The 22,888-nt window shown below is 34.8% G+C and overlaps 2 protein-coding genes across 2 annotated transcripts; both read right to left on the reverse strand.

Annotated features, from left to right (window-relative positions):
* Positions 1 to 2,262: 2,262 nt before the first annotated feature.
* Positions 2,263 to 4,908, reverse strand: LOC106100516 (actin cytoskeleton-regulatory complex protein PAN1-like). Its single transcript, XM_013279384.1, has 2 exons — positions 3,725 to 4,908; positions 2,263 to 3,645 (listed from the first exon to the last, which is right to left on the reverse strand). Exons 1-2 carry the CDS (start codon positions 4,504 to 4,506, stop codon positions 2,334 to 2,336), a joined length of 2,094 nt encoding a protein of 697 aa, XP_013134838.1. The 5' UTR covers positions 4,507 to 4,908; the 3' UTR covers positions 2,263 to 2,333.
* Positions 4,909 to 5,272: 364 nt separating this feature from the next.
* Positions 5,273 to 20,720, reverse strand: LOC106100797. The gene is made up of 11 exons (XM_013279824.1): positions 20,473 to 20,720; positions 15,396 to 15,650; positions 14,656 to 14,810; positions 13,071 to 13,270; positions 12,460 to 12,994; positions 12,001 to 12,159; positions 9,832 to 10,028; positions 9,321 to 9,484; positions 8,486 to 8,689; positions 6,542 to 6,709; positions 5,273 to 5,841 (listed from the first exon to the last, which is right to left on the reverse strand). Exons 2-11 carry the CDS (start codon positions 15,490 to 15,492, stop codon positions 5,402 to 5,404), a joined length of 2,319 nt encoding a protein of 772 aa, XP_013135278.1. The 5' UTR covers positions 15,493 to 15,650; positions 20,473 to 20,720; the 3' UTR covers positions 5,273 to 5,401.
* Positions 20,721 to 22,888: the final 2,168 nt, after the last annotated feature.

The raw sequence follows: 22,888 nt of genomic DNA on the forward strand, positions 1-22,888 counted from the left end.
AGCAAACCATTGAAGTACAATCGCGGAAATCCGCGATGTTCTACTTACGGGAGAAACAGCGTTGTTCCTTGCAACAAGACAAACACCGCCTCTGCTTACCTAATAACCAATTAGGATTAGGTCGCACTAAGTTGCGTAAACGACGTGATAAAGGCAGTCATGTACGACCGACCAACCTTTTTTCGTATAAACACATTTAAAAGCTGCATCCTTTTGAATATTGATTCGTGTCGTTTCAACACGTACAAAACGATCATAAGACTAGCTTTTAATGTGGAACGCCGCTAGATTCCCTGACTGTACATACTGTTAGTAACAACTACAGTATGTAATTTAATAACAACATCTTAGCATGTTTTAACACATCACATAGTATGGATAAACTATAAGACTATCGCATAGAAAGTGGAATTCTTCTCTAATGTATTAGCGAAAGTTGCATCGTTGTCACAAACATTTAGGGTATCTGCAAGTCTTCAGGAATTCCAAAATAGACTTCAGGATAGCAAGCAATATGCAATTTCACTCTTGAAAAGAAAAAATGTAGACGACTTAACAGTCACGTGAATGGAAACTTTGCTAATAATATTTACTTACAGACTTAGTCATAAGCAATTATAAAAAATCTAAGCTTCTATTTTTACTTTTCAATTAAATTCGTGTTTTAATTTGATCAGTGCAGTAATAGTAAAAGTGATAATAAATTCAGAGGAAAAATGATTGAGACTAAAATCTTATTCACTATCGTCATTATAAAATTATAAGCACATCAGAAACATGAGAGAAATTAATTACTTTTGAAATGGGATATAATTTGTAATAGATTTGATCACGAGAATCTAGACGATTATTCTCCGAAATGTCTGATTTGTATTGCTTATAAGCATCTGTGGCGATGTAACTGGCATGCGTAGTCTCGACACTGCCCTTAGTTCTACTCGGGCTCACCACTAAAGACGTATTTATCTTCTTACATATCTTTATTTTACATCCTTCTCGCTTTAGTTTTCTAATCTACTGACATTCTTTTTCTCCTCGAACTTTGACATGCGTAGTCGAGACTACGCATGCCAGTTACATCGCCACATCACCCCCCCCCCCACGGTGTAAAATGACCCATACAAAACATTGAATACAAATTGAAACATCATACTGAAAAAGGAGATACATGACCTTAATTCAAGATGGTGTATGATAAATGTTAAACTTTGATGGGCAATCGGAAACGCACTCTGCGACCTGAACGGGTAGTGTACTCAGGAGGGGTGCTATTTGATGACGATTGAGATGTATGCAGGTTTTGTTGAGGAATGAATGTAGTTACTTTTGAAGGAGAACCGACAGTGGAAGGGTTAAGATAAGAAGACGATGGTTGTGAAGGGAGGATGGAATCAAGCGTCGATGACCCTTCAACATACGCCGGCTTCACCCGGTCCAGGCTTACTTTGGTGTTTTTTTTCCTATTGTAATAGTTATGGTTTTCCCGTCGTTGCTTACTACTGGAAATGGACCAGTATATGGAGGTTTTAATGATGACCTGCCTGTATCGTCTCTTAAAAACACATGAGTTGCCAACAACAAAGGGACGCCGTTCTGAGTGATGCTTTGCCGGAACAGGATTTATGTTAGCCATGTGACTCCTCAGCACCGACGCAAAATTAGTGACTGAAGAAGTGTACGGGTTAGACGAAGGAGCAATGAACTCGCCAGGCAGCCGAAGTGGTTCACCATATACGAGATCGGCTGTGGAGACACCGAGGTCTTCTTTAAGTGCCGCTCTCATCCCGAGTAGAACTAAGGGCAGTGCACTGTGCCACACATCAAGTAATAATCGACATATCGCCATTTTCAGGACTTATAAATTAGTTAGTTATTTAAACTTTAGACTTAAATAATAAGGTAATTATTAAGTTTTAATTGGTAATAATGATGTAAAAAATATATTAAATGTGTATCTTCATCCAAGTTTTCATTTTGTTCAATTAAAATCAAAGCCAGTTTTAGTAAGGTTCAAGTTAAGTCCAAAATATAAAGACAAATTTCAGTATGCAGGCTAGTTTTACTTCTTAAGAATAAACCCCATAAAATGTGTAAGAAAAAAGGTAAAATAATAAATAAAATTGCGATATGAAGTAAAAACACACTTTATTATAACTTATACTACCTAGAAACAGATCTACAATAGCCTCGTTGTGAGTATGAACTATACTTAAAATACGATGAATTAATGAATACATACAGTTTGATATTAAATATGTCCAGATCACAACGACTTAGTCTAATATTCTCCTAAATATATGTACATTAAATTAAGTTACTGCAACTCTCTGTTTCTATTCATTTTTGTCTTTACCGTCCATGTATATTTTAGCTGCAGTTGCAATAGCGTGTGTTACTTTTCCAGTCACCTCGTGCAAGTTTTCATTTGAAAGGTCCCAAGAATCTATGGATCTCTTAGAGAAGAAGCCCGCCGTTGTATCGTTCGGTCTCCAGCTGTTGGGGTACACAATCTTGTGCCGCAACACCGCCTTCACAATCAGGGCTCCCACGTAAACAATGAAGTACACACTAAAATAAAGCGGCAAGTAATACAATTTCTTGCCCAAATAGTAGTAACTGTACCTGTTGACACGAGGCATTTCGGTGGTAGTTGTCGTAGGGTGGTGATGATGGTGATAATGAAAATCATCAGGCTTATCGTCATAAAATCCGTGAAAGTCTGGCTTGATGTCATGGTCTGGCATGTCAGAATCCGGCGGCATGAAAGGTTTGTTATAATTGTACCCTTCGAATGGTTTCATCGGCATGGGAGGCATAGGGAGCTCAGCTGGCATCGGAGGTGCAGTGGGTGCGAATGATTGCGGAGGTCCTGAAGGTGGCTTATAACGATATCCCAGGTCCATGTCATCGCCATGACCGTTAAGTAAATCAGAGTCGCCGCTATCTTCGGGTGAACTAGGTGCAGAATAAATTGAATCCGAGTCACCGTGATCCATGGGAGGTCCGGGCGGAGAGTCGAATGTATCCGAATCACCTGAGTCACCAGGAGGAGCTGGCGGTGAATAACTTGATACTGGTAGAGGACCAGGAGCTGGCGGTGAATAACTTGATACTGGTAGAGGACCGGGAGCCGGCGGCGAGTAACTTGATACTGGCTTAGGAGCTGGAGGCGGGGGAGACGGCAGCTGTGGTGCGCTGTTGAAGCTTAAAGGTGCGTATGGGGGAAAAGATTCGTAGTTTGTAGGCGAAGGGAAATCATTATCGGTTATTTTCGGCGCCTGAGGTGGAGGAGGTGGCACAAGGTTAGCTGTAGCCTTCGCGGGGACATTATTAGACTCTTTGGAATTACTGCCATAACTCTGTTGTGGCAAATAAGGCTGGGCCGGATTATACCGATCGATCGGTTTCTGTTGAGGCACAATATCTTGCGCTTCACCTCGAATGGGATTTTTCAAATCGTAGAAATTATCTAAATTAGTAAATAAGTTATTATTCTTCTTACTATTCGATAAGAGGTTGTTAGTGGGTTTCTTCATTGTTTTTATCTGAAAAGGTTTTAAGTTAACGTAAGGGAAACGAAAATTCGATTCCGTGCGTATGCCCCGTGATTCGTTCTCAGCGTCATTTCCCGGATTTGCAGAAAACCTGCAAAGAAAATATTCATTTTAGACATACATACAAATAGACAATTCTCCAAAATACCTAAGATAATTTATGTAGTTACCCGGGTACTGCGAAATCTGTGAATACGCCGTCGTCTTCGTTGTCTTCCTTGTTATCTTCTTCGATAACATGATCGTCAGTATTAGTTTGAGGTTGGGTTTCACTTTTACTTTCTTCCTCATTCGTTCCAATTGGCACTTCTTCCCAATTACCCGAATGTTGGGTTGATTTCTCACTGTCGATTATATGCCAAATATTTTCAATGTTACTCGGCGTAGCTTGTGTCGATATTGTCGTGGGTATTTTAGTCGTAGTAGTCGTAGGCGAGGTTGTTTGAGTATATGTCGTAGGCGCAATGTTATAGAATTTGTTATGCATTTCAAAATATTTACTTTCCTCAGTTTCTTTTTGGTCTGGCTTATCTGTGGGCAATGGTAAGCCATAGTTAGTATTTTGGGCCACTGGTTGAAACTCTTCATCGGGAACGTAAATAGGTTGGAACGTTGTAGAAGTTTTGGTTTCGACCCTTTCTTTCTCTAATAATTTTCTGATGCTTTTTTTCATGTGACCGTCCGATTCAAATTCAGCAAATATGAGATCGGGTGTATCCACTTTAACTGTTGAGGTAGTCGGAGCTGCAGTAGTGGTGCTTGTTTCGGAGTCCATTCTTCGTATCCAGTTGCGATAGTAAAACGGCCTCGCTCTTCCTTCATCATTTTGAGCAGAACGTGTCGCAGGCGTTACCACGTACACCATTGGACCGGGTAAATTTCCTGCCGAAACTTTACTATTACATAACACACTGATAACCAGTAAAGACAAAGTTAATGTTAATTTCTTCATTTTAAATGATCACACTGCATTGAAATATTGAAAACGACTGTTCGACTCAAATGCTGATTTGAGAATGGTTATTTGACAATATGCTGTACGTTTTCACTATGTCCGAATAGAGGACTTATCGGGAGTAAAATAACGATAATTTGTAGCGGTACTATATAGTATGTGGAACACCTGAAGCACGATTCGGATGGTCCACGCATCGACTGCAATTTACACTGGTTAGCGACATAATCAATGTCACTCGCGGTACAAGAATAGAAAGTGTTACATATTTGTATAAAATATTCAGAGCATCTCAAATAAAAATGGGCTAAAGTAACCGATTACAGGTATGTAGTTATGTCTGTCGTCACGTGAATTTAGAATTCAAAATTTGGGTACATGAATATAATTGCGACGTTTAATTTTGATGAATTTTAATTTTGATTTGATGGATAACCAACACACATCAACAGATTGTCGGCATTTTTCTGGGCGCTGAACTGGCTGGACTGGCTCCATATCTTCATACTCGAAATATGCCTTTGTCATAGAGTCGTGGAAAAACTAACCTATGCAATAGTAGTTAAGTGATAAGTGTAAGGAAGAACTCTTTAGTGACATGGTTTTGTTTCACTCAAAACCAATTATTATTATTTCTTCTATAGCACCTGATTATTTTTCTTTGCCGTGGAACATTTTACGGATTTTTGTTTATTTAAATTATTAACAAAACATTCCACCGATCCACCATTATCATGTAAACCGTTAACAAATAATACAAAAGAAAATAATATGTCAAATTTATTCTATAATTTATAATATTCTATACATTTTCTTACAACAATTGTATAGATAATTTTCTAAATCTAGTTTGTAAGTTTTGAACTACTAAACATACTTAATATCACAAACGTTACTTGGTAATTTTACAGTCGTCCTTTCGTGTGACGTCACTGGGGACTTCGCTCTCAGCGTACGCCGGGTTGTCTACACCGGAATCACTGCCGCCGTCAATATCCGTCACACCTTTCATTGATTGGTTATTTTTCGGACCACTCTCTATAATTGGACCCTTTAATTTATCACTCTCAATCCTACTAACGACATCTAGCGGCGCACTTGATTTATCATTTTCTTTCTTGGTTACTTCGCAGTCTTCGATGTCCAAAGTTGGCGGTCTCTTCTTGCAGATGTCGTTGCTATCGTCGAAAGGACGCTTCCCGATGTAGAACTTGTTAAATAGATAATAAACGCATCCTGTTAGGAACGTGGCGATTGCAAATATCTGATACGTTGGTCTTGTACCGACGAATTTCATTAAATATCCGCCTATCAAACTTCCAGATCCCTTTCCTGTAACAAAAAGTTCCAAATAGCATTATTGGTTGAAAGTTTCCATTATTTTTTTTAAAAAATCGACGTTTAATATGTAGCTGTTTTTTACTTTTATTTTAAAATCCTGACTTCGTGGTTTTCAAATATGGAATTATAAATATTCAATTAAATGCAAAACAAAAGAGTATCAAACTTCTAATTAAGTAATGACGTATCATTGGCGATTATCATTAATCGATATTTAATTGTCGCATTTAAGAATGTAGCGTAGAGTTAAAGCTCACCTTTACAATCTATAAGGTAACGTGAACTCTCGGACAATGGCATACTAAAGGTGAAAGTTAGAGAATATTTTATTTGTTAGAGAATAGACAAGGTAAATGACTCCTCATCGACAATTTTCGCATTTTTTTTAAATGTTACAGCTACCGCAAATGCAATTGTTAAGAAGTATCTCCCAACGGTCACATTTAACTAATCTATACTGATGTTATATAGATGAAAAAATTGTATTTTCGGATTTTTTTATGCATTCAAATAACTCAAAAAAAAACCGGACCGAAGCAAAAATTCTTCACCATTAAAAAGCTACGTTACCAGTGTGTAATATAGGCTATTTTTTAATATTTCCTTAATTCCACGCGGACAAAGTCGCAACCAATTACTAGCACTCATTATAGTGATAGAAAGTTGATAATTCAAACAACATATTACATACCAACTCCATAGTAAAGTCCGCCGAGCAGTCCCTGCACGGAGGTGTCGGTGGTGACGGAGGAGAGACGCGCTGCATACGTCACTGCGGCAGTGAACGACAGTGATGACGTCACCGACTCCAGCGCCTCGAAGATGAGACAAAGCCACGGGTTGTAGATCAACGAATATCCTGCAACAATCATAATACCATAGTACATATATTTAATCTAAGGTCATATTGAGATAAGTGTTAAGTCACTTCTGTCATTGAGATTGCCTCACACCCGGGTTAATTCTCAGTAAAAAGTAATACAATTATACCTTAAAACGTAAACTACAAAAATATCAACGAAAGAAATATCATAAAAGTATTAGTGTAAATTATTAGATTATCTGTATCGATATCTTAATGTCGCGAAACCATTTAAGTACCAAACTTAAATGGTTATAAGTAAAAATGACTCATAACTTAAGACTAATGTTTTGGTGACTGTAAGCTGTAATTAAACTTAGGTATACTAAGATTAAACGAGGTGAAAATGTAAATAATATTTCGTAAATCTCGTTACAAATCTGTGGCTGAATAAGATTGCCCGAGGCAAACGTAAATATGTCGACAAGATTAGTACCAATGTAAGCCGAGATAAGATCGTTCTAGAAAAATCGAATGTAACGCAAATGAAAGGTCTCCTTGGCAGTGCATTAACATAATACTGCTACTATAATATTCAAACTTTATAAAGGCTCGAAGTTATCTGCGAGAACATGTACAGCTCGGTGCAAAAGCGTTTGCATGCGTTTCCACAGACATTTAAAATATGTTAGTGAGTATAGTGTTTACAATTCAAATTTATATTCTAGCAAGAAAATTAAAAAAAAAAAACAAATGAATACGGAACTGCTAACAGCTTGATAATTAAATGCAAATGTCTGATAAGTAATTATTACGTCATATGTTTGTTAAAAAACATGTCACAATAAATGTCAACGATCCTTACACCGCATTTCTTTGTTGCCGGTAGTGGCACATTATGCGACATTCAATTAATTTATTTTTTTACTAACAATATTGAATTTTGACATTAAAATACATTTACTATATCCTTATTAATAAGTTTTTACGTAATTAAAACTACATGCAAATTTAAATCTCAGTTATATAAACAATATAAAGCTGCGTGACTTAACATTGGTTAAGTTAAAACAAGTTAATACTTTGACCTTTGTTGTTTGTTTGTTTTACGTATATCGAATTATTTAAATTAAGTCATATAAGTGTACTTTACTCATAAACTGAAATGCAACTTCCTTATATTCTTTTTAGTTGCATTTCCTTGTTTAAAATACGTCGCCTTAAATAAAACCGATACTTTTGTACATCCGCAAAATTGAAAAACAAGGATTATTGAAAGATTAAAGTAAAATGTTTATTAAAGTACTAGCTGTTCCCATGGGACTTCGTCCGCATGAAATTATAAAAAAATCTTTGTATTTTTCACATTTGTCAAATTATCAATTGCAAATGTCAAAATGACATGACACGATGTTAAACCATCGCAACCTTGCTTCCTTTATGTTGGCAACAACTTATGGTCTCTTTCCCACATTAGGGTTTTTATCTAAAATGTTTACTAAGTTTGACGGCGTGAAAATATATAGGCGTGCTAAAGCGTGACGTAAGTGTAGGGCTTTTTATTTAAAAAAAAATATTCAAAGATATACTGTAATTACTGACATCTTAGGCAACAAAGAAGTGTGTGTTTACGATTTATTATGTTAGTATAGATTGATAAAAACCTTACTTATCTTTATATTAATTTTTAATGGTAAAATATTTATTTGATTATAAATACATTTACTAGAATTATCTGGAGGACAGAAATTTAATCAAAGTTACATATCTACTAAAAAATCAATGAAATTTTTGCCCTTCTGATTAGATTTGGACTATTTTACAATAACTTACCAAGTAACCTAATAGCATAGAAGACGAAGCCAATGAAGAGTACATTGGCGTGTCCCAGTTTGTTGATGATGGGTCCTGATAGGACGAGCAGCGGCAGGCCCGCGATGCCACCCACTGTGATAGTGATACCCATCAGCGATCGAGACGCCCCCAGGTCTTGTAGTAGCCAGAACAGGAAACTCTCGATGTAGCCCCATGCGGTACCTGGAATTTACAATAATTTTTCTATAATTATTTTTGTTTCGTCTTGGAAATTATTCTTTGCATAATTAAAAACTTGATTTTGATTTCTAGTAAGAGTCGAAATATTTTGCGCATTTAAAAAACTATTTGTACCATTTATCAAATCATTGAATCTTTTATAATACCGTAATAGGAAAAAGAAGAAAATTCATTTTCTAAAAAGCTATAAAGCATGTATTGAATCAACGATTAAACAGACATCGAATTCACAGTTGTAACGAACAAAGATTTGTTTTATATTTGTCAAAGAAAGCTTTCCCAAAATTCGTGGAATGATAGAAACAAGGAAAAATATTTTTTTTACTTCGCGAAAGAACGCAAATAGTCGATATAAAATTCTATGGCACGATTTCACTGAATTATTATTTTGAAGATGAAATTAATTTAGCGCGGCGAGCTAAAAGTAATTTGTATGGACGACCGTAGACATCCGTTAGTTTGTAGGTCGATCGACACATCGCCTAGCATTGAAATCTAAGACTTAAATAGCAACAAAAATAATATAAGTGGTTGTAGACCTAAGCAGTTTAAAATATCCCTCCTTCGCATCTACTTTCTTCACATTCTTGAAGGTAAATAAAACATATCTTACCCATTATAAAACATGCAATAAACAATGCGACGATTTCAATATTCCTGAACACAGATATCACATCTTCTAGAAGATTCTGAGCTGGCTGTTTGAATTCTAGATCTATGCTGAGCATGAGCGCTCCGGACAGAACTTTCAAAACCGCATACAAGTAGAACGCCGGCCTGTAAGCAATCATTTCCTATTTAACAAAGAACACGATACATCATATTAAATTTCTGAATACGGGTCAAATTGCGGTATTGTCATGCAAGAAACCACAGCTTATAGTATATTAACTCGACAAATCCGATTCCTTCAATAACAAAAAGTATTAAATTTGATAGAATTTAAACAAAACTGATAGTATTACAGCGATGAGCACAAGAATTAGGTCTCCTTACATTCGGTGCTTAAATTGCCAATGAAACCACAAATAAACTTGTATAAATCTCTCCAATTATCTTTTTCAGTTAAACGTCAGTTAGACAAGCTTTTCAGAAACCGTTCTCGTTCTGTGGTTTTTACCTACCTGAAGTCCGTGTATCCCTTGCCTCTGCTCGCGTAGTCAATGAGCAGCCCGGAAAGAGGAGATGAGATCATGCCCCCGATGCTACCGTACACCCGCTGCAGCCCGTAGTCTGCACGCTGGTCTCTGATTATAGCGATCACCGCGCCCTCGAACATCGCGAAAGCCGTACCACCAATAATCCCAATGAAAACTCTTACCTAAAATTAAATAAAAGCATGTGTTAATTTATATAAATATTTTAATTTGATAATGTGTTTTGAATATTCAATAAACTAAACGTATTAGTTAAGGCCAATTTAGTTAGAGAATGAACCTTCTCTATTGTGAAGTGGGTGAGTAACAAGACCCACTTTTAATTCTTATATTGATAAACGCTTCAACCAGGTATTCCCATCACATAGCAGTAAATTGAGACAACGCTTCGAAAGTATTTTGGAAACCAAGTTTAAAGTCAAATAGGAAGCCTAAAATTGGGTCTCATTTTTTTTTATACAGCACGGTGGCAAACGAGCAAGCGGCCACCTAAATCCGCCAAATTGGCAAAGCGAACGCTGCCCATAGACATCTGCAATTGCAAATGTGTTGCCTACCCTAAATCGACGGAGGAGGAGACGCACATAAAGAGAATATTTTCCCTTTCTGTGCGTCTCCTCCACCATCAAATCCACTTTCCCTTCCAATCCTTTCCTTAACAGAAAAAGGTGGGACAGGCTAAAATTGGGCCTCCTGATATTTTCAAGAGTGTTTATTTTTATCTTATTGTTTGAATAGATTACGTTTTTTAGCTGTATTCGTAGGCATTTGTGGTTGAGTACACGCTAGTCACATTCGCGACATCTGGGACAAGGCTAAGATGTTTGTCTCACGTTACGACATACATAACTTACGTGAGGTTACGAGCTTCTAAGCTTCTATTATCTACAAGTGAAAGTTCATGGCAATAAAATTACTACAGAAAGAATTGAAAAAGTAAGAGAAGATATAGATATTAGATACAGTTATTCTTTTAAAGACAAGTTGACTAAAAACCATTTACGGAATTTCGTTTCCAAAACAAAAAATTAACTTGAGTGTAGACTTGGAAGGCATATCGGTAATGTGCATTGGTCTTATAATAGACAAGCAAAAAAAAGTTGTCATAATGAATTCTAATAGTTAATCTTAATAATAAAGAAGATGACAATAAAAAAAACTATTACAAATCATAAAATTGTATAATCGAAACTGTTCAGAACTGATTTGCATATTTATAGATTCTTTTTACAAAGCAATTATAACTAATTCTTCGGATCGCATATTTTTTTTATAAATATAGATAGACATCGATCATTGTAAAGTTATTATTTTTATTACGACTGGTTTAAATTCATAGAATTAATAAAACAACTTCAGAAATGGTTATAGATAAATGTAAAGTGCCGTTTCGTATAATTTAAGTAAAGGCGTGTGTACCAGAGTCTCAGTACGCCGTGGTATATGACGTGTAGTGAAGGGGTTCACTGCCGTAACAGCCATTACCCAGTTAGCATCTATTACACAACAATCTTTCCATTAACGGCTACGCTCAATCTTCATCACGTATATCGTGGGTTTACACTACAACACTCGTACAGAAACACACTGTTACTCATGCATTCTCCTTTAAAAATATGAGAAAACAATATTTTGTATGCTTGAGACGGCAGTGGTAACTCACGGTTAAAACTTTATCATTCTTGTACAGCATTTCTTATAAACACTCGTATTCTCTTTTTAATAATTGATTTTGAATTGCATGCATTTTTTAAAGGTAACGTAAACGTTTTCTACAAAGTATTTATTTTAATTTAGTTAGGGTTAATAAAATCTTCAAATTAATATACATATATGTACGAGGCCGGGATAGTGTTTAAGTTGGCCGACATATATTTAAGAAAGCAGTTGAATAATTGAGTTTTGTAAGTTTTAGACTACGGAGCGTTATCGTCGCTTCGCGACAAAGCCCCCTGTAAACATAAATAAAAAAATAATAATATCAACCTATACAGTTTTAAAACTTCATATTATGATTACGAATTACATCTAAGTTACTTATAACAACTTCATATCATATTACAAACTCTTGGGATTACACTGTTTCGTCAGTTAAAGGCATCAGGGTCACGAAACAATAAAACAATAGATACTTACAGCCATGTACGCCCAGAATGTGAACGTGGGATCGAGCTCTATCTGTTGTTGGAAGTTCTCGCACAAGTTCTTCCGCGGTGTGAGCGCGGCGCACGCAGATGAACAGCTGCTCAGTAGTCTGGAGCCTGTCTTCACGCGAACATTATCCACGTCTTCGTCCTACAAATAATGACTAAACTCAACAAATAACACAAATGTGAAGCTTGTGTTGAATAAATAAACTACTATCAACAAAAAATCCGTTGGTTTTTTAGGTTTCATATCATACGAATGAAAAAAGACAAAATAATGATAAACAGAAAGGGGGTGTTGCTAAACGTTTGGTAACTTAGTTAATGAACATTTGGATCTAGAAATGAATTTCGAACCTATTGTTTTTTGGCGCATAAGAACGCAAAATTATACTCAGAAGTTTAAGTAAGATAAATAAAATTAGTTAAAGAAATGTACGAAAATTACCCCAATAAAATTATCCTCGCAAGCCGTACTATCAACGCCTTCATAATCTGCGTCATACTTAGTTCCATTCCCAATTGAAATTGCATTAACCCAGTAATCCTTTACTTCGGTGGACGATTTCTGAACGTCATGTGATATCCGCATACGATATTCTGTATTAGTATTTTCTTCGTTATCAGCTTCCAGATCGTTCAGAAAGTTTTTCCGTCCAAATAGACAGGTCGCGTTGTTTTCGGTTTGCGTACATTGCATCTGGTAAAGGGTCGGTGCTGGGAAAAATAACTCATTGTCCGATAATCTTGATACTGTAGAATTAAAGAAAGGGTCATCCGTCATAATTCTTGAAGTGCTTTGATCTTTCATTAGGATTTTGCTTTTCATCGGCAGCGGAGATACCGTATGACGGTACAGCAGGCGTTGATCATGTGAGTTCGACTGTAATCGTACGTCGTACGAATTCGTGTGGATCATAGCCTCGATTTCCTTAGAAGTAACTTCGTCGGGTATCTCGCATACGAACCCGCAAGACAAAATCCTGTATAATAACATATAGGATACTATTACGCAGTAGTGAAGTTAACTATAAAAAACGCCATGTTTCATATACTTACGTCAAGTTGACATCAAAGGCGTATGGATGCAGCGGGGTGCAAGGGTAGCCCGGCAGAGGGCGCAGCTGCAGAGCGCCGGCGCGGCACGTGCTGAGCAGCTGCGTGGCGGGCGGGTAGGTGACAGTGATGCGGCCCACCGGCACCGCCAGTAGCAGCAGCGCAGATGCCCCACCCAACGCAGATGATAACGCCAGCAGTAGCTACGAATTGTCAACTTTTGATAACGAGCTTAAATATAACATAATAAGATAATATTTCTGATTTAATAACCTTATAAAATAGCCAACATGATATGCATAATTTAAAATTATATATGCGGAAAACCAAACAATTTGAAGAATTTTAATGAAATACTCTTGATGTCTTACTAATTAAAAGGCCATTCATTTAGCATGACATAAGATTTGTCTTAAAATTTACACATCTTAAAATAAACACTAACTATAAAACCTTCAGAACAATTGCAGATTTTATTCGCAAGCAAACGTACATTCATGAAAAAGCCGTAATTACAGGCAAATTGAAGACTAAAAGAAAAACAGGATGCAGCGTTTAAGAAGAATGATTAGCAGAACTACACAAAACCGACATTTTCCGACGTAAATTCACATTGACGATGAATTTATTGTTCCGTAACAGAGACATCAGAGGAAGTCAGACACCGGAAAATATAGGAAAATGACAGAACTAATTCATGACATCGTTTATCGCAACAAGCTATGGCGGCCGCAGTTACATGTAATTGTGCAAACGATTTTTTTTTGCAACCATTGCGATTTACAATTTTTGTGATGAAAGATCAGACTTGGATATTATTGTTGATTTGTAATAACATATTTAAAAAGGGGATTGTGTCACTGTAACTACCTAGAGTAATAAACATGAGAGACGACACTTCCTGTTCGGCCGCTGTCGCGTTGCCTCCACGCGGCGTAGGAGCGGCCGCTTCGCTACAATGCTGCCACCACAATACAAGGTAAAGGTTATTGTATCCAGAATTGAATCTAATTAGCGATACACTCATTGTGAATTAACTCAATCAAACCAGAACGTTAGGCGGACGTAAATAACTAAAATCCATTCAGTTCAACGCATCGCATGCTCTATTCAATTACCAATTTTATGTTAGAAACAAGATTAAGCAAACAAAAAACTAAAGGTTAATCCGAAGCTTGTACAAGCCTATTTGTTCTTATTTGCGTTTCTCGTATCATCATTTACGTAAGATGAAAACCGGAAAATGTTAACTTTGCGGTTATATTAGTATGACTTCTTAATCTTTATGTTTTTGCTTGTCGTACGAAAGACAAAAAATTGGGAATACAGATTACGAATTCGTGACTTTCAGTTTCTTATTGGTAATTTATTTATTAGATAGTTATTTATCTGTAACATATTTACTTGTTTCAAACATTGATAGGTAGTGTTCTCGCTATTTTAGCCATACCAGTAGCCATTGCTCGTATGCCACCTTATTAAAGAAAACATAAGCGACAAGTAACCATTAAGTTAAACGTCGCAAAACCCACTGAAAACTACGATCAGTTTATCAAGGAGGAAAACAAAGAAGAATTAATATACCTACCCTAAAGTTGCCGATCTTGTCCGCGAGCATGCCGGCGAGCGGCGGCATGACGATCGAGATGACGGGCGTCACCGCTGACATGATAGCCGTCTCCTCTACATTGATGCCCAGCTCACGCATGTGAATCGTCAGGTACGGGTACAAGACGAATAGAGCTGCAATACAGCGATTTTTATAGAAGCAAAAAAACAAATCGCTTAATCTACTTGATCCGGCCAAAAGATGTACATACACGTGCTTAAATTTTTTTTACTATCGTCACACCTGTATGAGAACATTATCGTGGTCGCGGTTTTTTTCAGGTTTTATGATAATAGTAAAAAAATTGATACTAGCTTTTCACCGCGATGTCGTTCGCGTGGAATTAACAGAACGTGTGTGTTAAATTTCATCGAGACAGGTTGTAAGCCGTTTTGAAGATACGTAGTAAGAAACATTCATCCATCCATGCAAAAATTCGCATTTGATTCTCGAATTTGATTTTTATTCAACTAAATTGAATATCATTTAGGATTAGAAATAAAACGCTTTTTCGCAGAACGATTTCAAATCCAAAGCGATAAACCAGAAAAATACATCGACTTTCAACGTTCCATAAGCCTGTGTTATGAAATATACAAGCACTCGGAGCACGGCCACATAAACTATACGGCAATTTATTTGTTGCGAAACCATTATTGTGCCTTCGAGATTCAATTACACAATTATTCTTACAGCATTAGATGCGACAAATAACTTACTTGATGCGTGTACGAAGAATAAAATCTTCAATGGTATCAATTTTTTTAATTTCAAATCGTCCGTGATCCGTTTGAAAAATGCTCGTATGTACTGCATCTTTATTCCTTTTGAAATCCAATCGTTTTAATTCCTTACTCTTTCGGCGGAGGTGAACGACCTACGTAGGAAAGTTTTTCGTTCTCCAGCCACCGGCTTTAAGATTCCGTCTTCGGTGTTCTTGATACATGGAAAATGTGTATATTATATTATTGTACCTGAAACATAAAATACTATTAAAATACATATACGGACCCAGTTTTCAATGACTAAGCAATGTTAATATTAATAGCCATATATTGAATGCTGTCGATACCGATTTCTTGAAGTACCATTCAATATCGATTGTCAAAGCAAGGTAGTTCATAGAGATTGTATTTCCCTTTTGGCATTATTTTAAAACAATGTATACTAGTTGGTTACGAGTATAAATTGCTTTCCTTTAGTATTCGGTTCGTTTTTTCTCGTTTTGGCAAAGTAAAAGTGTTTTTAAACTTTACCCTATTACGTGTATACTCTATGTTGGTCATAGACCTGTTTAAGGAAACATAACAACTTCTAAATCCTGCAGGCAGACGCTAACCAAGGTGACATCTTGTTGACTGCAAGTAAATATTGCGGTGTGGTATGAATTCGCGGAAACGAAATAATTCTTATTTATTACCTTCTTTATTTTATATTATGTTTATGATAATTTATGACCTAGTATTGCTAATTTCAGTACTCCTCAATTAATCCGAAAATACTAGAATCCTAGAAAAATAGAAAGAAATAACTGAAATGTACAAAGATGCCTCTGATTTAATAAGCAAATCTAACCACTCACTATATCAATTGCAATCATACAACCCATTTACCTATATATTGATGCGTTTACTTTTAAAGATTTTAAGAAGTACTGTCGTATGCAGTCTATAAACAGTCGTAAAACAATGGGAAGGTACAATGGACGATCGCTCCGTTGCAAAATATAAGCAAACGTATCTGAGCTAACAGAGTCGGTACTCGTAGTCTATCACGACTTCGAAGCCTCGATACAGTATGATTTAAATACACTATACACCAACCTAATGGAATAGTACCCGGAGTAACGGTACAACACAATCGAAACCAACGCAATATACATTCACGGGTCAGCGAGATTTGACGCTGTGATAAATTGCATGGCCTAAAAAATTAAGTGAATTCTACTAATTCATTCTGGTTTATTACAGTTTTTAGCGATACACGTACTAAGTTTAAACTTAGGAAGTCCCTTAATGTTGTTTCCTATTTACTGACACTTGGACAAAGACATTAATCGTGTTTAAAATCGATATTATTAGAGCAATCGATTACAAATCCATAACAAAAACTCTTACTATCGATGTTACTATGACTAAAAATCAGCGCAAGTGTAGTAAAAGCAACAGCATCGGTATGCAAGTGTATAAAGTTTTAGTGTTCGAGCTGGCTTATCACGCATACTTTATCGCTAACATAAAGTATGCAATACCAGATATTTTGAAATATTTAAGATTTTTCTCTTATTAAATGTTTAACTATTAATTAAAAATGTCTGTTATAATATTTTGTTAAATTTAATATTACTTTTAACGTTCTGACCGCATTCAGAATTTCTTTGTTTTGTACCTGATAAGAACATGTGTGACACAAATGTGTGTTTGTTCAATACATCTAAATTAAGGTTAGCAAAATGTTTATCGATGCTAATGTTATAAAAAGGAAAGATTTGTATTTTTGTATGTATTGATGTAACTCAAAACTACTGTGCCGATTTCAAAAACTCCTTGATTTTTAAAAAGTGACGTTAGTAACACAGGTTATGTTTTTATTATTTATTATTTTTACACGTATGAAGTCGCGTGTAACAGCTAATTCATAATTATTTTAATTATGTTACTATTTGTCTAACCAAAAATTTATATTTATAAGTAATTCGAATAATTTCTTTGTTATATTTATGAAAATTAATGAAAATCAAAGTATTGACCTCAAACAAATAATTTATAAAAGCATATGTTTTATAAATACACGTAAAAGTCAACCTGGCGGTACAAAATGTGCATTAGTTTCAATTTAAAATATTGCAATTATTTAAATAATATCGTCTTAGTTGTTGTTTAATTACGTATTGTTTTACTTGCAACAATATTTAAAGTTCTGTCCTGTAAAAGCGTCATCAACCAACAATTTATATAAAAAAAAGACGAGAAAAAAATAGTCTATTTACTAATTACAATACCGACGAATTTTAGATGCGTACTGAAATGTTTGCGGACTTCGCTTAAGTGCACCATATCCTTAGTCGTAAGGGCCTGCATGCGTTGGATGAGCCCTCACTTGTCTTCACTTACGATCATTTTCACTAGTCGTTGCTTCGTACATGGGGCTCTGCTGTATAACGACCGATTTATCAATTAATGAAACTGCACCCTAACTGTCTACGGGCAATAAAAAACCTAAAAGAAACGTCCCTGATCCTTACGTGAGAGGGGCAAGAGGGCGTCAAAGAGCCGACCATAAAAGAAAACTGTCTATGACCTTTGTTTACAGGATTTATATAGCACTTTACTAAGATGATAATCTTCATCGACATAAGTTATAAATCGTTGCGTGATCTTTAACAGATGACATTAACTACGTTGCACTAAGTAGTCACGCAACAATAATCGCAATGAAATATAAACTTGTCTTATTTTTAAAGAATACAAGATACACCAGGATACATCTATCCTGGTCTATATGTCTACATTTAGATGATAGAGAAGACAGATGTGTCTTTTTCATGTATCTATCTAAATATGCAATCGTATATTCCAGTAACAATTGTGATTAAAAAACATCTGCGCACTTTCGATTGTTGTCGAACAACGTATTTACATGTAAAAAATCTACTTAAGAGTGATTTTGTATGTAAATTAAATGTTACGTCATTTTAGAATATCCGTTGAAAATAAACTATTATGCAATACGTCCCAATCCAAAAGTTATTTTTAATATATTTCCAATTAAACCGACATAGATCTTTTGTTTACGTACAAAATGATCAAATACAAAAGTATACCAAAACAAATAAATTAGCACTTCACAATTACGGTAACAAATTAACACATAACACTATAATATTAAAAAAGTGTGAAAACGACTATAACAAACAGCTTAAGATTAAGTTTTGTAGCAGATTCTACATATTTTATCACTAATTACACCAAAGGATATTTCAGTTATTTCTTACAAATGGTAAGTACCAGTAATTACAATGCATTACTTACAGCCCGTTTTTTTTTTAATTATATCTCGCGATCTATGAATAATTTTGTAATTACTTCATAGAATCTGTATGTAAGGCGTCTATACTTAATATTTTAAAGAGGAAAGATTTATATTTTTATGTGTATTAACTTTAAAAACTACAGTGCCGACTTCAGATAGTAAAGTTCCTTTTCAATTAGAAAACTATACATTATTATTGAGTTAGGCTATTGCTAGAATATTTTTTTAATTCTGTACAGACGAAATCGTGAGTGAGGCTAGTTTTTGTTATCAACTACTAAGGTTTTGATGTTATGTAGCGGTAATTTATGACAACGCGAAGCAATTGCTGGAAGCGGAGAAAAGAGCTCTTTAAAAACTGCATGGTTTAAATTTATATTTAGATTTTAAAAACGATATCGAATAACAACTAAAAAATCCAACTTATAACAATAAATATGTGAGTGACAATCTGAAATTTAGCACGGGAGGAAAACTTGTGAAAATTTCATTAACACAATGCAAATGCTGCTACACATGTTCATAATTATGATATTAGTCTAATTTGTATTTATTTATATTAAGTTGTATTACTTAAGGACATTATTATTTTTGTTATAACGAAGAATTTGGCAAAGTTCATACATTTATGAAATGTTTTAGTATTATGATTAAGCAGTAAATAACTGTCAACAAGTTAACATGATTCAGAGGATTGACATAACGTAACGTGTATACAATTATCACATAGACTTTTTGTCACTTATTTCGATTAGATTATTTATGACAAATAAAGGATACTAAAACGGATTTCAAATCTTGTTTATCATGAAGCGATCAAAACGTAACTTCGCTGCCTATGGCACTAAATAGAGTAAATAAAAATGAGATGCGAGTACAAGAAATTGTACAAGATAATGTTGAAATGTAAACCCTTTTAGAGATTAAGGTACAATGGTATAACAGAAAATATTTAAAGTTTGAATTCCGGTAAGTACTCCACGACGTTCGTTATAACGATTAGAATAAAACACACATTGATATATCTAAAAAGTCAACGTACATACGCATTCAGTCGAAATTAGTACATCGTTAAACGAAGACTCGATAACACTACAATAGAAAAGGAAATGTTTGATGTCTGATTGTCTTTAACAAAGGAGTATACGTCACAGGGAAATGTAAAGTGCGTAGACAGTAACGACATTTCACTCAATAAGTTCTATGCATCATTACCTCATTATTATGAAATGAATATTATAAAAGCAGTCAAAAACATCCTCTCCCCTACCTTAGCATACTCCCGTGTATTACAAATAACTCTATTATCCGTCATCTCAACCATCACTCCCTTCTTGATCGTGTCACCTTTCACGCAATCCATCTCTTTCTAGGTCTACCTATACCGGGTACCTCTCCATGAATTCTCAAGATATTTTAATCTATTCTATAGGAAATTTTGATAGTTTGAGGACAAATTAGTTGAGTTTGAATGAGTTAATATATTAAAAATAAATATTTCCACAGTTGGAAAAGAAACAAACTTAGACTCGTAGAAAATTAGACGTGCACTCTACTCAATAAGCCGCGTGCGAGATTTTCAGGGGCGTCTTTTTTTCTTACACATTGTTATGAGTTCCGATTTTATGATTAGATTCGAAATTAAATTCTAACTAATAAGTTTTATTTTACATTATTTTACGCAGTCGTTAAAATAACATATTAAAAATATCAAAAATTCGATTAATTAACATTCAAATAGAGATGCAATAATTAAAAACTCACCGCAGTCGCAAATCGGAAGAAAAACCTTATCATAAAATGCTTAACTACACAACGTTTGAAAATGTTATCGTATTGATTCTATAAAACAAGCACTGTGTCACTGAGGAATAGTTTTTTAAATAAGCATTGTTATTGCAAGGACTAAGAACGGAGACGGAAATCGGATTCGCGTGCGCCTCCTTGCGTTTTCACTAACGTATGCGGACCTCGTATGTTTTGTGCGACTGTGATGATCGACTGACGCTACAACCCTACGCCGCGCGCGCTCCCCACCAGAACATACCAACCAAACCAAACCATTCATGCTAACTCAATTATAAATCTTAACATTCAGTTTAAAAAGCGAAAGCTGTATAATAATTTGAGTGTATCTTCTTTCAACACTTTGTTAATATCACAAATTTTCATTAAGTTTTGTTTCATGAGTCTACCGGGATTTTTATAAATTTTTCAAAACTCTTTAGGCACTAAAACAAGAACGTCATCGATGTAAGATGTATGAGGTAGTTCATAAATTCCTTCCTTGTTTCCTCTCGGATTTCCTTGCATAGTAATAATAGACCTACCTGTATTTTATAAACAATATCTAAAATCATAACAAACGAGATGTGACGTTCAAAATATAACCTACTAGCTTTCGCCCACGACTCCGTCCGAGTCGAAAAAAAAACAAAAGTGAGTAGCCTATATGTTCTTTCAGTTTATTCTCTACATGTATACTAAATTTCATCGAAATCCGTTCAGCCGTTTAGGCTACAAATTCTAACAAACATCCATCCATCCATCTAAACTTTCGCATTTATAATATTAGTGAGATTAGTAAGATTAGCAAGATTCAGAATTGGTCTTCATTCCTTAAAAATTGTTAACTTTTTTTTTAAGAAAAATCACAATTTCATGTATTAAACGTAATTGCTAACTAAACTAACATTTGTAATTGAACAAACATTAAGAGATTTTGGAGATAATTTTAGAAATTAAAAGGAAGTTTATATTACGTTAACGTAATTATTTACTAAACATACATTAACTGTTCACAAAGTGTAAATAATTTGTTACAAAAAGTAAAGAATGTAAACATTCATACTTTTACTGCAACATCAGTTATTTGTCTAAAACATAAGCTAAACTGTACGTGCCAAATATACGTCTTAAATCTATTATGAGATGTTAACATAACTAAATTATTACATTATCTAAGAAAACGTGCTTTGAAGCAAATTTAAACAATATAAAGCGCAACAAAAATATTTAAATAGAATTTTTTCGATCACAATGAACATGAAGTAAAACATTAATTTCTTTATTTTTAAATACTTGAGATGATGGACCTGTTTATCTGATAGTAAATCGCTTACTTGTCTGTCAACATTTTTAAAAACCTACACTACGCATAAGGTCTTGGAATGCAAATAACGTAAGACCAAGTCTTCTCTGCAAATCGACAAACTTTTAACAACTACTTAAAACGCTATATTCGAAGGTGTTTGAAAAGGAAGGGTACTCTAACTCTTAAATGCGTACTCCAGCACACTTTCTGGTATTGAACCTGCCTTTTACTCTACCCAAAGGTGAAATTGTACAAAAACATAATCCCGTCTCTCTTTCTCTTTAAATAAACAGAGATAGCAATATATTTCCGTGCAAATCAAAAGTAGGAAAAAAATAAAGAAAGTCACGTTACGTTTCTAGTTTACTTATATTTTTAATATTAACTAAAAATAAACATAATTGAGCTAAATATTATTCGAACAGAAATGATTCCATTTCCAAACATTTTAAATAACAAAGTTGAAGGTCTTCTATCTTTTACAATCTCTCGCAAATGACATTAAAAAACTTAATGTAAACAGAATCTAAATGTATACAGAATTCTTGTGAATATTTATATTACTAGTACTGATATTATAAATGCGAAAGTTTATTATAAATGGATGAATGGATGTTAGAGTTTGAGGCATAGATGTATAGTCCGGAAAAATAAACATAAGCTACTAACTTTCGATTTTTAATTCGACGAAGATGGAGTCACGGGCGAAAGGATACTTTAAATGCACGTTAAAAAAAAAACAAATAAATAAACAGTGACCGAATATATTACCTAATATAAATTGACCAAAAATACAATACATTTTGCTTTTATAATTCCTTTACAATAAATTAAATGCATATCGGAAGTTGTAATTAAACAACACTTTTATTGTGTAATCCGAACCTAAGACCGCGTCATTAGACGGTAACCAATAAGCTATTGTATCATAAATTATGTAATCAGTCAAACTGCCGCGATTGTCTCCGAGATAATATAATAGCCGACATCGTTAAGTTATGAAACAGACAAATGTAAACAAACTCATGAGCATTGTGTTTGGAATGTGCCTTGTAATTTGGTGAGGCGTTTAAAGATGTCCGAGGG

Source organism: Papilio polytes, unplaced genomic scaffold (assembly GCF_000836215.1).
Source record: "Papilio polytes unplaced genomic scaffold, Ppol_1.0 DF824047.1, whole genome shotgun sequence".
Taxonomy (NCBI): Eukaryota; Metazoa; Arthropoda; class Insecta; order Lepidoptera; family Papilionidae; genus Papilio; species Papilio polytes.